This window comes from Acipenser ruthenus, chromosome 30 (genome assembly GCF_902713425.1).
Source record: "Acipenser ruthenus chromosome 30, fAciRut3.2 maternal haplotype, whole genome shotgun sequence".
Taxonomy (NCBI): Eukaryota; Metazoa; Chordata; class Actinopteri; order Acipenseriformes; family Acipenseridae; genus Acipenser; species Acipenser ruthenus.
This window is the reverse complement of record NC_081218.1, coordinates 130,944-144,432: the sequence shown is the minus strand read 5'-3', so window position 1 is coordinate 144,432 and position 13,489 is coordinate 130,944. Positions and strand designations below refer to the sequence as shown.

Below are 13,489 nucleotides of genomic sequence, written 5' to 3'. Positions count from 1 at the left end.
AAGTGATTATATTAAAATAACACCACAATTCAAATAAAAATGTACGTGAGCTACATTTTCTTTTGTTAAAATAGCCAATCGCTGCCTCTAAAAACACTAACTCACACTGTAAACCACCTGTCACAAGTGGGCGCCACCGCAGCTGCAGCCCGTGCTGCATTAAAACGCGTAGGAGTCATTTTAAAAGGGTAATATTTTGTTTACAACAAATCCAAATGTGATCATGAAATGCGTATGTTGCAGTAAATGAATGTGTCTCTTAATAAGTGCAACGTTATAAATTATCTATAATTTTTACTAATATTTATTTGGGGGTCACAAAGGCACAGTCGCACAAACGCGTTACCGAAGTCAAACTGAAAGCGCTTCATTTACTCACACCCCTAACTGAAACCACACCCGATACATCACCGTGTAACATTTTTTTTTTTTTTTTGGTTCCTGGGTAGTAAGTGTTATTTCCTAATTGCTTATGCCTCAAAAGTATAGAAAATGGATATTATTCCCCACAAACTTTGCTTTTGTGACCAGGACAGTGATATTTTGAAATTTACCTATTTTCCAGAACATTCCAGATAGATTCAGTGCTGAGAAAACTTGGAGTAACTTCTAGAACTTTCTTGAACGTTCCAGTAATATAAATAGTAGTATAAATACAGGGACCTTAAGCCCACCAGTTCAGTTTAGTTCCAGCTGCCTAAGTGGATACATATCTGCATTTTTCTGAGATGGCATCAAGAGGCTGCAAGCATCCGGCAGACGCATTTTGAGACTTCAAAATGGTGGCATTCCTGATGGGTCTCCAAGGCGGTTTTACCAAGTTTCCCTGCTATCTTTGCCTTTGGGACAGCAGGGACACCAAGGCGCACTACCACAGGCGGGACTGGCCACAGCGGACCGAGTTCTCTGTGGGGAGGAACAACGTCAAGTGGGAGCTACTGGTGGACCCCCGGAAGGTGCTGATGCCACAACTGCACATCAAATTGGGCCTTATGAAACAATTTGTCAGAGCTCTAAATAAGGAGTCGGCAGCCTTCAAGTACCTTCAAGACTTCTTCCCTAAGCCGTCTGAGGCAAAGGTCAAAGCCGGTGTCTTCGTCGGACCACAGATAAAGAAGATCCTGGAGTGCAATGAATTCCCCAAGAAGCTCACTAGTAAGGAGAAAGCGGCTTGGAACAGCTTTGTCGCAGTGGTTCGGGGCTTCCTGGGCAATCACAAGGCCGAAAACTATGTGGAGCTGGTTGAGACTCTGGTGAAGAACTACGGCACAATGGGCTGTAGGATGTCCCTCAAAGTCCATATCCTTGATGCTCATCTTGATAAATTCAAGGAGAACATGGGAGCGTACTCGGAGGAGCAAGGCAAGCGCTTCCACCAGGATATACTGGACTTTGAACGCCGCTACCAATGACAGTATAACGAGAACATGATGGGAGACTATATTTGGGGGCTGATTCGTGAAAGTGATTTACAGTATAATCGTAAATCTCGAAAAACTACTCACTTCTAAATCTTTTGTAGTCATTTTTGTATTACTTTAGTATAAATACATGTTCATTTGGATTCATATGTTGTTTTTTTCTGACTTTATGTGAACGAAAAGACACAAATTTGCCCGTTTTCTCAATGGAAATAGGTAAATTTCAAAATATCACTGTCCTGGTCACAAAAGCAAAGTTTGTGGGGAATAATAGCCATTTTCTATACTTTTGAGGCATAAGCAATTAGGAAATAACACTTACTACCCAGGAACAAAAATTGTGTTACATAGTGGAGTAGTGGTTAGGGCTCTGGACTCTTGACCGGCGGGTTGTGGGTTCAATCCCCAGTGGGGGATACTGCTGTTGTACCCTTGAGCAAGGTACTTTACCTAGATTGCTCCAGTAAGAACCCAACTGTATAAATGGGTAATTGTATGTAAAAATAATGTGATATCTGTATAATGTAAAATAATGTCTAATGTGATATCTTGTAACAATTGTAAGTTGCCCTGGATAAGGGCGTCTGCTAAGAAATAAATAATAATAATAATTGAAGTGACATGTGTTCCTGCCATATATCACTAACCAATCATGTGTGTTTTTTCTTGATTGGTAGGTGGTTACGGCTTCAAAATACTGCAGCAAAAAATTAAAATGAGTTTTTTTTCATAATGTTCCGATAATTTACTGCCAATCAGCTATGCAGAAAAGCTTAAATGTTATTACGTTTATTTTAATCCGTTTTGTATGTATATTATCATATGGACCATTGTGCAGTCTCACTGACTGCTCTCACTGTGGGGAGGTGGGAGGGGGGGGGGTGCTGTTGGGGAGTCTCAGTGTCTGCTCTCACTGTGGGTGGAGGTGCTGTTGGGTAGCGCCCATGTGTAGAAACGTTCGTCCAGCTCGCTCTCTCGGGTTGCAGCTCCTTCAGATGCTGCCGAATCGAAGAACAGAAAGAGAAGAGACAAGAAGAGAGGGAGAAGAGAGAAGAGAAAGCACAGGGGGAAGAATGGTTGTGATGCATAGTTCACCCCCTAGTCTCTGTAAGTCACTTTGGATAAAAGCGTCTGCTAAATAATAATAATAATAATAATAATAATAATAATAATAATAATAATAATAATACAAATCTTTACAACAACAATAATAATAATAATAGTAGTAGTAGTAGTAGAGAGAGAGAAGGGAGTCATCCTCACTTATTCAAAACTGCAGTTACACCTTTGTCATTTTGAACAGTGAGCGTGTTGTAAACAGTCCCACACTACCACCTGGTGGATCTCAGAGCACACTACAGCTTGAGCTCTGATTAAACAATGTATTAAACTGCAGGCTCGGGCAGCAACACAAACTCCACACAGCATTAAGAGTCATTAAACAGCACTCAATGTCATGGTGCTCCTGAAACATTATATACATATACATATACAGATACAGATACAGATACGGATACAGATACAGATATTTGTGTTAACATGTGAAATCCAGTATCACGTATAATAACACTGACACTGTATATACAGTAGGGGACAGCAGTTCTCAGGGCTCAGGTCAGATCCTTTCCCTTGGACAGAGGATTGGGATGAGATGTAAAACCAAGGTTCTATTGTAAGTGACTCTGCGGCAGCAGTCGTGATGCATAGATCACCCCCAAGTCTTTGTAAGTCACTTTGGATAAAAGGGTCTGCTAACTGACTAAGTAATTCAAAGGAAAGAGGACCCGAGTTAAATCACCTTGAGTTATTTATCCATAGCTGGGAGTCCCCTCAAACTCTCAGGATGCTCCTGGTTATCTTCCACACTCCGATCAACACGGCTGCAGAAATACTGCATGTCCCTGTCGTTGTATCCCGCCCGGGGTCATTCTTACAGCCTGCTCCGGTAGCTGTAAACTAATCCCGACCAGTACACCCCAATCGTGCGCCGGGTTAACCCCCAAAACATCCCGTGACCGGCCGGTTTAAAAGAGAGCGTGACAGACGGTAAACCCCATAGCACACTCTTGGGTGCAGCCATCTTGGCCGAGAGAAATTCATGTTAAAGGGGAGGCGAGCGGGAGGCGTCCAATAAGAGCGCACGATTCTTCTACGTCATAGAGAAGGTCGGGAGTCGGCCTATAGCAGAGAGCTACTTTGTGAGTGTGTGTTTTTCTTATTGTGTTTTTGGGGGCTAATGCAATGTGTGCGCCAAAGATGCACACAGAAGCAAACCTCTTTTTTCACGTATAATCTGCACCGATTGCAAAGGCAACGCTCTTTGAAGAGTTTTTACAGTAGTGCAGTTTATTGTGAAAATGCATTTCAGAAGAATCCGGCTCGAATACTACTAGTACTGTCTGAATCAATTGCATCTCGGTACATACATTAAAGCGAAAGGAAGGGCGGTTTTTATTTTTTATTTTTTCGCTGTACCGTTTCCAGCCTGGCGCTGAGATCCCGAGTCACAATCTCCGGAGCATTTTTGTTTTTTCGGTTGTTGGTGTTTTTTTTTCCCCGCAAAAGGAGTCCCACACCTCTCTGGGTTTATCCCGGCTTGTACAGCTTCACTGAACACAGTGACTTTTTGCAGGTTTGTATTTTATGGCGTTTTTATGTAATAATTATGTAATGTTTTCTGTGTTAAATTGAGAGCTTACTATATAATATCTGCAAGAGACAGCGAGCTTAAGATAGAGAAAATACATCGCAGGATGAAACATATTGTGTGTGATTAATACTGTCTGGAATTAGTGAATTCTTGAATTCCTGACTTGAGAAATGCGTGTCGTGTGTTTTTATATCTATTTAACTTACAGCTATACGATAGAAAGCAGAAGGCATTGGAATTGAATTGGAGGCCACTGCAACGATCAGAAATCTTACGGTTTGTTTATGCTGAACGCCATCATAATACATATTGTAAACATTTAGATCTGTATCGGTGTTCCAATGCGCAAGGCCCGGTTTGGAGTGTGGGACTTGTATTTTTAATTTTTAATATAGGCCTAAAAAAATGCATTTATTCATAAATAAGTTGTTGATAATACTGTAGACTGTTAAATGCTTAATTGCACGACCTTCTTATAAGGAAACGGAGAGCAATACCAGGGTTTGTTTTTTGTTTATATACCGCATATCTAAAAGTCGTGTGCAAATGTATTATAACACCCCATTGTTTGTGTAGTTTTGTTTTGTTGTGCATATGAAATCAAAACACTGGAACTGCAAACAGGCAAATGAATGATTGTCTAAGTTAATTGATGACATTTATAGGCCACACATACAATTCATAAATAAGTTGTTTTTATATATATCTATATCTATATATCTATCTATATCTATCTCTCTCTCTCTCTCTCTCTATATGTATGTATATATATATATATATATATATATATATATATATATATATATATATATATATATATATATATATATACTCTGATTATTTTTATCACTCATATATATATATATATATATAATATATAAATTTATGTATATAAAATAAGCACCTTAATAGATTTCAATAGAAATAAATATAGTTGTCATGGTATCAAAAGCCTAGAAGTACCTCCACTCTCTCTATGTGAAACGAACCGAAAACAATGGGAAGTTGACCCTTTTGGAATTGGGAAGTGATTTTTTTAAAAAATAATCTGAATTGTAATTGAAAAGCAGTTTGCTTGATTTTATGCCCCAGACAAGCTGCTCCAGTTAGCTCTGTATTGACTGCAGTGTGGTTTTTACCCAGGGCCAGATTTAGATATCTTTGCCCCTGGGACACCATAGCAGAAAAGCCCCACACCCCCAAAAAATAAAACAATGCACACCCCTCGCTGCCGGGTAGTACCCCAGTGCAAATATGTGGTGAAAGTACTGTACTATACTAACTGAAAATACACTTTATAATCAAATGTAAGCTATGCAACAGCTAGATACACACTACAGTACAATCCACATGGATACCTATTGCACTTAAACACATACAAAAAAACCACAGTAAAATAAAATCAAATCAAAGTGCAGCACGTTAACTTTACCTTGATCTTAATTTGACTGGGACACTTTAAACAAGGAATACTGAAATCTGACCGGTCAAACAGAGAAAGAAATGGTAGAGGTAATCTAAAATTGTACAGTGTTGAAACTGACAGAAAAGTGAAAATACTGGGAGAAAACGTCCTGTTTCATTTTGATACTAGCAGCTGATGATACTAATAGCCACTTAATGACTTCTAATCCAGCGACCAAAATGACAATGCCCTTTTTAAAACATGACATGGCGTTTTTAAAAGCAATTTATAATGTTAAGAACGCATTCCATAAATGTGATCACTCAAAGCAAAAGTTGTAAAACAATTAGAAACTAGCTAAATAAACAAATGTTTCGAATTCTGATTTAATGAAAAGCCAGACAAAAGTAAAAAAGTTGATTTATTTTCTATTAATTTCTAAATGAATGTCAGGAACATTTCAGCAACACAATTAATTTAAACTAAATAGCACAGTATTTTAATACTCCAAATAATGTGAATTCCAAGTACTACATTATAGTGCAATGTGAAAGCAATAGGAAATGTTACCTTCTTTATAATCTTCTTGTTTTCGACCTTGCAAAGTCTTTGATATCAGAGAAATCCAATTTTGTCAAAATGCCACACTCCGTTGACATGGCTGGACAGTGGAGTCGATGCTAGCCCATGGTGGCTCTCGGATCATGCTTAATGAGTCCTGTATGTGATGATCGCTCACCAGAGCAGTTAGTGCATGTCCACAAGGCAGGGGCCACATTTGGAAATGTGGAAATCGCAGGGGCATTCAAAATGAGGCGGAGGTGGTCAGAAGCTGTCTTCTACTTCCCCACAACAAATTAAGCAAAGTGAAGCATTTCTGCTGGGAAAGATCTGAAAGATAAGTGGACATGAGAGCAGCTGCTTTGCTTTCATATGTTGACATGTTTTGAAACTCGGTCAAAAAGCCACACAAGTGGCGCAGGCTTGTGTTCGGTGCTGGCAATGCGTTGAAAGGGTGTCCCCGAAATGTGTCTCTGCCTTGGAGATGCCCTTCATTGTGACTCGGTCCATCCTGCAGAGTACTGGCCAGTCGTCTCTCCCGGCACGGTACATGCCGATATCTCTTCACAACTGCTATTTCCGTTGCACGCACATTGAAATCATCGCAAATGTGCTGAAGATATGATTTTAGAGATTCCAGCAATTTAACCACCAGTGACAGTTCAATGTCTTCGCCTTGGAGTGACTTAATTGTTTTGTTAAATCTCTCTAGGGTTGTATCAGCAAGAATTACCGTTTCTATGCAACTGGTCTCTGCTCTATCCTATATTCACAAAGTGACTCCTCCATTTTCCATTCGGCTGGGTCATTACTGAAGGTAAGTGTCACAGCAGGGTCAGGGATACGAGTTGGACTAGATGGGATAGGATTAGCTAGTTCTGTTCCTTCCCCCACCAGGGCTGCTTCTTTAGCAACGGCCCCAGTACTGTTATTCACAGTTGTATTATTGCTTTGATCTGTCGCAGTCGGTGCTAAACCATTCTCTTGCAAAGATTTAAACTTGCAATGTGACAGTTTTGGTATTTTTGTGAGCAAACATTTTTCGCTCGTTTGCTTTTGTCTAAGTTTTTTGCATTTTAGCTGCAACACTCTTTTTCTCCATGACCATAACAACACCGTAATAACTAATTGTAGGGTTTTCCTGGTTGAGTCATTGTGACGTCAGGTTGCACGACGTGCAATGGGAGAGGAGGGGAGTGGCTAGTTCAGCACAAGCGTGATGGAAACGTACAGGAGTTTTAATCTGTCAGACGGGGGAAAAATAGATGAGAAAATAAAATTGGCTTAATAAAACAGTAATTAATAAAAGTAGTATTATTTATATCAAAACAATAATATAAATGATAGTAGTACTTTTATTAATTTAAAAAATATGTAATATATTTTTGTGGGACCCCCCCGACAGTGTATTATTTATCTGTGTATTGAACACAGTTTTATTCGTAGGAGGTCCAGTGGTTAAAGAAAAGGGCTTAAGACGTTGTAAGTGACTTTGCAGCTGATTCATAGTTCACACACACTAGTCTGCAAGACAAACCAATAATAATAATAATTTTCCTCCGTTGAACACATTGTGTTATTTACCTGTGTATTGAACGCAGTGGGTCAGTTGCAGCATAACAGTGATTTGCTAGAAAGTCCTGCATATCTGTATAAACTTAATCCTTATTGCAGAGCACCAACAGATTTTCCCGGTAATTGGTTTAACTGATCAGAATAAGTTAGACCGATAATGAGGACTATCTTACAGCTACGGCCAAAAGTGTTGCATCCCCCTATAGAATTACACATTGTGCTTTATAAAGTCAAATAAAACCTGTACTTGCATTTAAGATGTCGACACTGCTGCATAAACACAGACAAGTTTAATTGGGTGATAATGGACCATTAGTTTGTAGTTAAAGCATATTAACTGACATTGTATTGAGTTAAACTAAAAACGGTATCAAGTACATGATTAAAAAGTTTATTTAAAATGTAAGGCCTATATACAGTATATATATATGTAATATATATATAATCTAACGGACCTAACTGCCTGAACGTGACGGACGTAAGAAATGTTCAGAATAAAGTTTTCAGATGTACTTGTCATTTTAAAAATGAAGCTACATCTGTAAAACAAATTAAGCAGTAAATGCCTAGGATAAGCAAGCATACTAAGTTAGTCTTCTCCTTCAGAGTACTAAATTAATCCACTTGAACAGGATCATCATGAATCTGATTTGGTACGCTGTTTAATCCACTAGTTAGACACATCAAGTGGACTACATTTGGTACACTGCAATTGACCTTTAGTGTTATTTACCTGTGCTTTGAACACAGTATGTCATTTACCTGTGTATTGAACGTCGTGTGATATTTACTGTGCTGTTGTTTCTCTGACTTTTGTTTCCCTTCCTTCCCGCAGGCTCGTCTCCGGGTTCCAGCCGGAACTACTTCCGGCACAGCGCGATGTGGTCCCCGAAGCGGTGGCGCGACCAGGAGTACGCCCCCTCCGAGGCTCTGTCCGACAGCGACTCAGAAGAGGAAGATTTTCCCGACGAGAGCTCCAAGTCTCTGGGAGACTACATCACTCAAGGTGTCTCTTCTCTACTGCACTGCACTGGACTAACCTGGTGTGCACACTGTGCAGCAGAGCACAGTGTGATAAAGCACAATGACAGTATTGTAAAGCATAGGCAAGCATGGTAAAGCACATTAAAAAGCAAACCATGTTAAACTAACCCTTATAAAAGTTTCCCACAGTGAAAGCATGGTAAATCATTGTAAAGCATATTCACAGGGATATATTCCAGCAATGACTTTCAGTGGAGCTGCACCCCCCTCTGATTTGTGATTACCCTGATTTGTGTTTCTTTTCTGATTCAGGCTTGAAGCAGCTCCTGAATGCCCAGCAGCTGTGTGATGTCACTCTAGCGGTGGAAGGGAAGAAGTTCATGTGTCACAGGTACAGGAGGGGAGTTCAGTTCAGTTTAGTGCTGCCACTGAGCTGTGTGTGTCTGTTTAAACTGAAAGAATCAAACACAGAAAATCTGCTGCAGGGTTGGGGTACTGTTTGGTCACTCCCATTCTCCCCCTTCTCACTCTTGCTACCTCTCTCGCACTCCCTCTCTCACTCCCTCTCCCCCCTCGATCGTTACCTCTCACTCCCTCTTTCCCCTCTGTCACTCCCTCTCTGCCCTCTGTCTCCCTCTCCCTCATTCTCACTGTCACACCCTCTCACTCTTCCTCTTCTCACTCACTCACACTCTCCTCTCACTCTCACACTCCCTTTCTTCTCTCTCTCAGGGTGCTCCTGGCCTCAGTTAGCCCGTATTTCCGTGCCATGTTCACCAGCCCGCTTGCAGAGTCCCGTCTGGCTGAGATCCGTCTGGAGGAAGTGACCCCGGAAGTGGTTCAGACCGTCGTTCACTTCATCTACACCGGGGAGGCAGGGCTGAACCCCGACACCGCTGAGGACCTCTTCGTTGCGGCCAATCGACTGCAAGTTCTTCCTCTGCAGGACCTATGCGCCAGGTGCTGTGTGTGTGTGTGTGTGTGTGTGTGTGTGTGTGTGTGTGTGTGTGTGTGTGTGTGTGTGTGTGTGTGTGTGTGTGTGTGTGTGTGTGTGTGTGTGTGTGTGTGTGTGTGTGTGTGTGTGTGTGTTCCCTTTTATACACAGAAAACATGTCTGTAGACATCAACACATATAATATAATGTAATAGAATATACGCACTGAGAAAACAAGCCTCTTCATATACAACTGTAAACATTCCTGTGTGCATTATCACATATAATATAAAGTAATATGCACATTGAGATATACACAAGGGAAATAAGACTCTTATTGCAAAGCAGTTTCAACTGTTCCAGGATTTACTCTATATCTAATGCCCTCCCTCTCTTTCTGCCGTTCTCTCCAGGTTCCTCTTTGAGCATCTCTCCCTGGATAACTGCCTGGGCATGTACTCCCTGGCCCGCTCTCACCACGACCCTCTTTTGCTTCGCGCCTCGCTGCGGCTCGTCGCCCACAACTTCCCTCGTGTGTCACGGCAGAAAGACTTCCTGCTACTGGACCCGGGCACCCTGGGCAGTCTGCTCTCCTCCGACCGGCTGGGAGTGGAGTCCGAGCTGGAGGTGTACCGGGCAGCCCGGCGCTGGGCCCAGCACCAACCTAGGCAGCGCAACCAGCATCTCCCCGCCTTGCTGAGCCACCTGCGCCCGGGGCTGCTGGCCGAGGAGGAGCTGAGGAAGGTGCGGGAGGAGCTAGGGGGTGGGAGGGGGGTGCTGGAGGGGGGAGGAGGTGCAGGCAGTGGCACCCCCCCGAGACCCAGGGAGGGCATGTTCGAAAAAAAGATAGTCTGCATCGATCTGAAGCCCCGGGGGGACCATGAGCTGTCAGGCCCGGGTTTCGCAGTGGACTGTTTCGACCCACGGACTGGCCGTTGGGAGAAGCTGGCTGACCTCAAGTCCGTGACTGGCCCCGGCTGCGCGGCGGTGGGTGATCGGCTCTTTGTAGCCGGAGGGGTGCAGGGCAGCGGCGTGGTCTCGGACACGCTGCACGAATACGACCCCGTGGCGGACCACTGGACCGAGCGGCCTCCCATGGCCGTGCCAAGGGTGATGCATGGCTTCCTGGGTGCCTGCGGGAAGCTCTACGCCCTGGGGGGCTGCAACCGGGCCTCCTTCCTGGACTCTGTAGAGGTGTACGACCTGCAGGCCAACACCTGGGCCCGCTCCCCGCCCCCTGGCTCCAGGATGCCCCTCCCCCTGCGCTCCTTCGCCGCGGCCTCCCTGCGGGGGAAGCTGTACCTGCTGGGCGGCACCACGGTGGAGGAGAGCCGGGCTGCTGTGCACCATGGGGTTCTCATCTACAACACGGCGCTGGACCACTGGGCACGGGTGCACCTGGAGACGGGAGCCACCTTCTGCGCAGGCGGGGTGGCGGTGAGGGGAGGGGTCTGTGCCGTGGGGGGTTACTGCCGGGATGCCAGCAAGTTCACCGACGGCAACCACACCCGTCTGGAGCCCATGGACGCGACCGGCCGCGTGCTGTTCTTCCGCGAGGGCCGGGGCTCGAGCCGCGAGGTGGTGGGGGTGGGGCAGGGGGCCGCGGCCGGGCCTGTGGTGTTCCCAGGGCTGCCGCGCCGCATTGCCGCAGGGGGGGTGGCTCGCTGGAAGAGACGCATCTACATGCTGGGAGGAGAGAACGGTGCGCGGTTCTACGACAGTGTGTACTGCTGGAAGCCCGGCTGGAGGAGCTGGGTGCAGAGGCGGGAGAAGCTGCCCCTGGAGACCGGGGGGGTCAGCCAGTTCGGCTGCACCACACTTAAGTTCCCCAAGAAACACATCCTGTCCCGTCTGAGGGCCTTCGAGGAAGAGGGGGACAGCGACTGAGAGGTAGAAAGGGGCAGGGGGACTGAGAGAGGGAATACTGGGGTGGGGTGGGGGGGGGGGGGGGGATGACTGAGAGACCCATCTGTGTGAGTGTCGGCACCCCAAATTCTCAGCAGTCGGACTAGGGATCCCCTCCACCCCACAGGGTCGACAGGAACTCTTTAGGAGAGAGAGGAGTTTCGCCCTTTCAAAGTGAGTTTTAAACTTGCAGCGTGTGAACTTTGATTTTAAAAAGCACCAGCAACGCATCATCATAATATTTCTTTTCTTGTTTTCTCCCTTTTGGCTTTTTAAGATGTTTTTTCCAGTTGCTTTGAAATGGACTTGAAGTCTTTGTGTGCTTGATTTGGGTTCTTATAGCCTCTTTAAGTTATTCATGACTTGGTATAACTAACATTTTCCTTTGTCATTTCAAATTAAAATACACTTGTAAAGACCCTGGTTGGAACAGCAGAGTAATACTTTCTGTGAACTTGATTAAAAAAAAAAACAACAACAACAAAAAAGTCTGTTTTACCTGAATGACTTTCTAAACTTCATGTGAGGGGAGAGAGAAAAATAGGACAAAATAATAGCACTTTATTGAAGTTTTCAGTGTCCTTTGTTGGTTTAAGAAAGTGTTGCTGTGCAGCAGTGTGTAAATGTATTAGAACACCCCCAGTGTGTGTGCGTGTGTGCGTGTGTACACACACACGGTCGGGTGCATGTTTATGAGAACCTCCTTTTGCTTCTGTTTTGATTTGATGTGCATGTGAAATCCAACCACAGGAACTGAAAATCTTGGAAAACTGTCAAAATAGGCAAATTTAGTGATTGTGTAAATTAATTGATGATTAATAGGCCATACATGCAATTCATTCAAAATAGAAAGAGAAAATGAACACATAGCCAGAAATGGTAAAATGCATCAGACTTTTTAGAAGTTGTTTAAGGTGCCTAATTAAACACAAAGTGGTCTAACATTTTGACACACACGAGCGCGTATTGTTTCTATATGACTGACTGTTAAGTGATAATCGAAATTCCCACACGAAGGTTTTCATGCAGGTCGGTATATAAATGACAAATCTTGTGGTGTTTTAATAAATGTGCACACTGCTGTAGTTCATCATAAATATAAAAAAATAAATAATTCAGGTTGTGTTCTTGCTTTTAGCTTTTTTAACTTTTTATTTGAACTGACTTAGATGGCTTTTGTTATGAATGTGAATGGTCATTACAATTGTTCGGGTTTCTTTTTGTTTTGTATAGTATAGTAAAGTCCCCAATTTAAATTTAAACTTGTAAATGTTAATGTTTGAACTGGAAATTATGTATCATAATAATAAAATGATTTGTTTAAAAAAAAAAAAAAAAAAAAAAAACAAGAAAAAAGTTATTTCTTGCCCAGAATGAAGGCCCACAGTGTTCCAGTGTGATCCACAGCAGAGACAGTCCCAACCTGTGCTGAGCGCTGGAGTGGGTTGGTGCTTCCTTCACACTGAGAGCCAGTTGATGCCTGTGCAATAACTATCTGCTGGAAGTAGTCAACGTGATGAGAAGCAGATCAACATGCAATGGAGTGAGCTCCACTACAGCCCTTTTACAATCTGAGAAGGACAGCTTCAAATCAGGAGGGGCTTCAACACACACACACACACACAGAGAAACAGAGATAGATAATGTTCCGCTCTTTTAGTATGTGTGTGACCTGATTTCTAATCTGCAGAAGAGACTTGGGAGTGCATATCACAGAATAGAAGGTATAACCTTTGGTTCTGAAACGCCTTTGACCTTTTGACCTTGTTTGTGAATATATGATTATCTAATGAGGGGCCATGTTTTTTTTAATGTATTTTATAGAGAGAGAGAGAGAGAACGAACGAACTTATATATGTCCTTATGATATGTACAAAAAACACTGTTTAATAAGAAGACATTTATGGAATCAAGGGGTTTGGGGTAAATACACTGAACACATCGAGAGTGCTGGAGCAGCTACACAAGATAAATACACTGAACACAGCGAGAGGGCTGGAGCAGCTACACAAGATAAATACACAACACAGCGAGAGTGCTGGAGCAGCTACACA

At 43.2% G+C, this 13,489-nt stretch overlaps 1 protein-coding gene across 3 annotated transcripts; it reads left to right on the top strand.

The window, feature by feature from the left end:
- The first annotated feature begins 3,511 nt into the window (after window positions 1–3,511).
- si:dkey-260j18.2 (uncharacterized protein LOC325231 homolog) lies at window positions 3,512–12,611 on the top strand. Of its 3 annotated transcripts, XM_034058702.2 has the most exons (7): window positions 3,513–4,053; window positions 4,280–4,347; window positions 6,750–6,854; window positions 8,448–8,618; window positions 8,909–8,987; window positions 9,329–9,556; window positions 9,944–12,611. In XM_034058702.2, the coding sequence occupies exons 4-7, from the start codon at window positions 8,492–8,494 to the stop codon at window positions 11,415–11,417; spliced, it is 1,908 nt and encodes a 635-aa protein (XP_033914593.1). In that variant the 5' UTR covers window positions 3,513–4,053; window positions 4,280–4,347; window positions 6,750–6,854; window positions 8,448–8,491; the 3' UTR covers window positions 11,418–12,611. The 3 variants fall into 3 exon arrangements, with proteins under 3 accessions (XP_033914612.1, XP_033914593.1, XP_033914587.1); XM_034058696.2 differs by lacking the exon at window positions 4,280–4,347; XM_034058721.2 differs by lacking the exons at window positions 4,280–4,347; window positions 6,750–6,854 and having other exon boundaries at window positions 3,512–4,053.
- Window positions 12,612–13,489: the final 878 nt, after the last annotated feature.

Excerpts from the sequence above, each read along its gene's own strand:
- si:dkey-260j18.2 (XM_034058721.2), top strand. The coding sequence starts at position 8,492 with ATGTGGTCCCCGAAGCGGTGGCGCGACCAGGAGTACGCCCCCTCCGAG. Across the intron at positions 8,619-8,908 it reads GGGAGACTACATCACTCAAG|GCTTGAAGCAGCTCCTGAAT; the intron begins GTGTCTCTTCTC and ends TTTCTGATTCAG. Across the intron at positions 9,557-9,943 it reads CTGCAGGACCTATGCGCCAG|GTTCCTCTTTGAGCATCTCT; the intron begins GTGCTGTGTGTG and ends CGTTCTCTCCAG.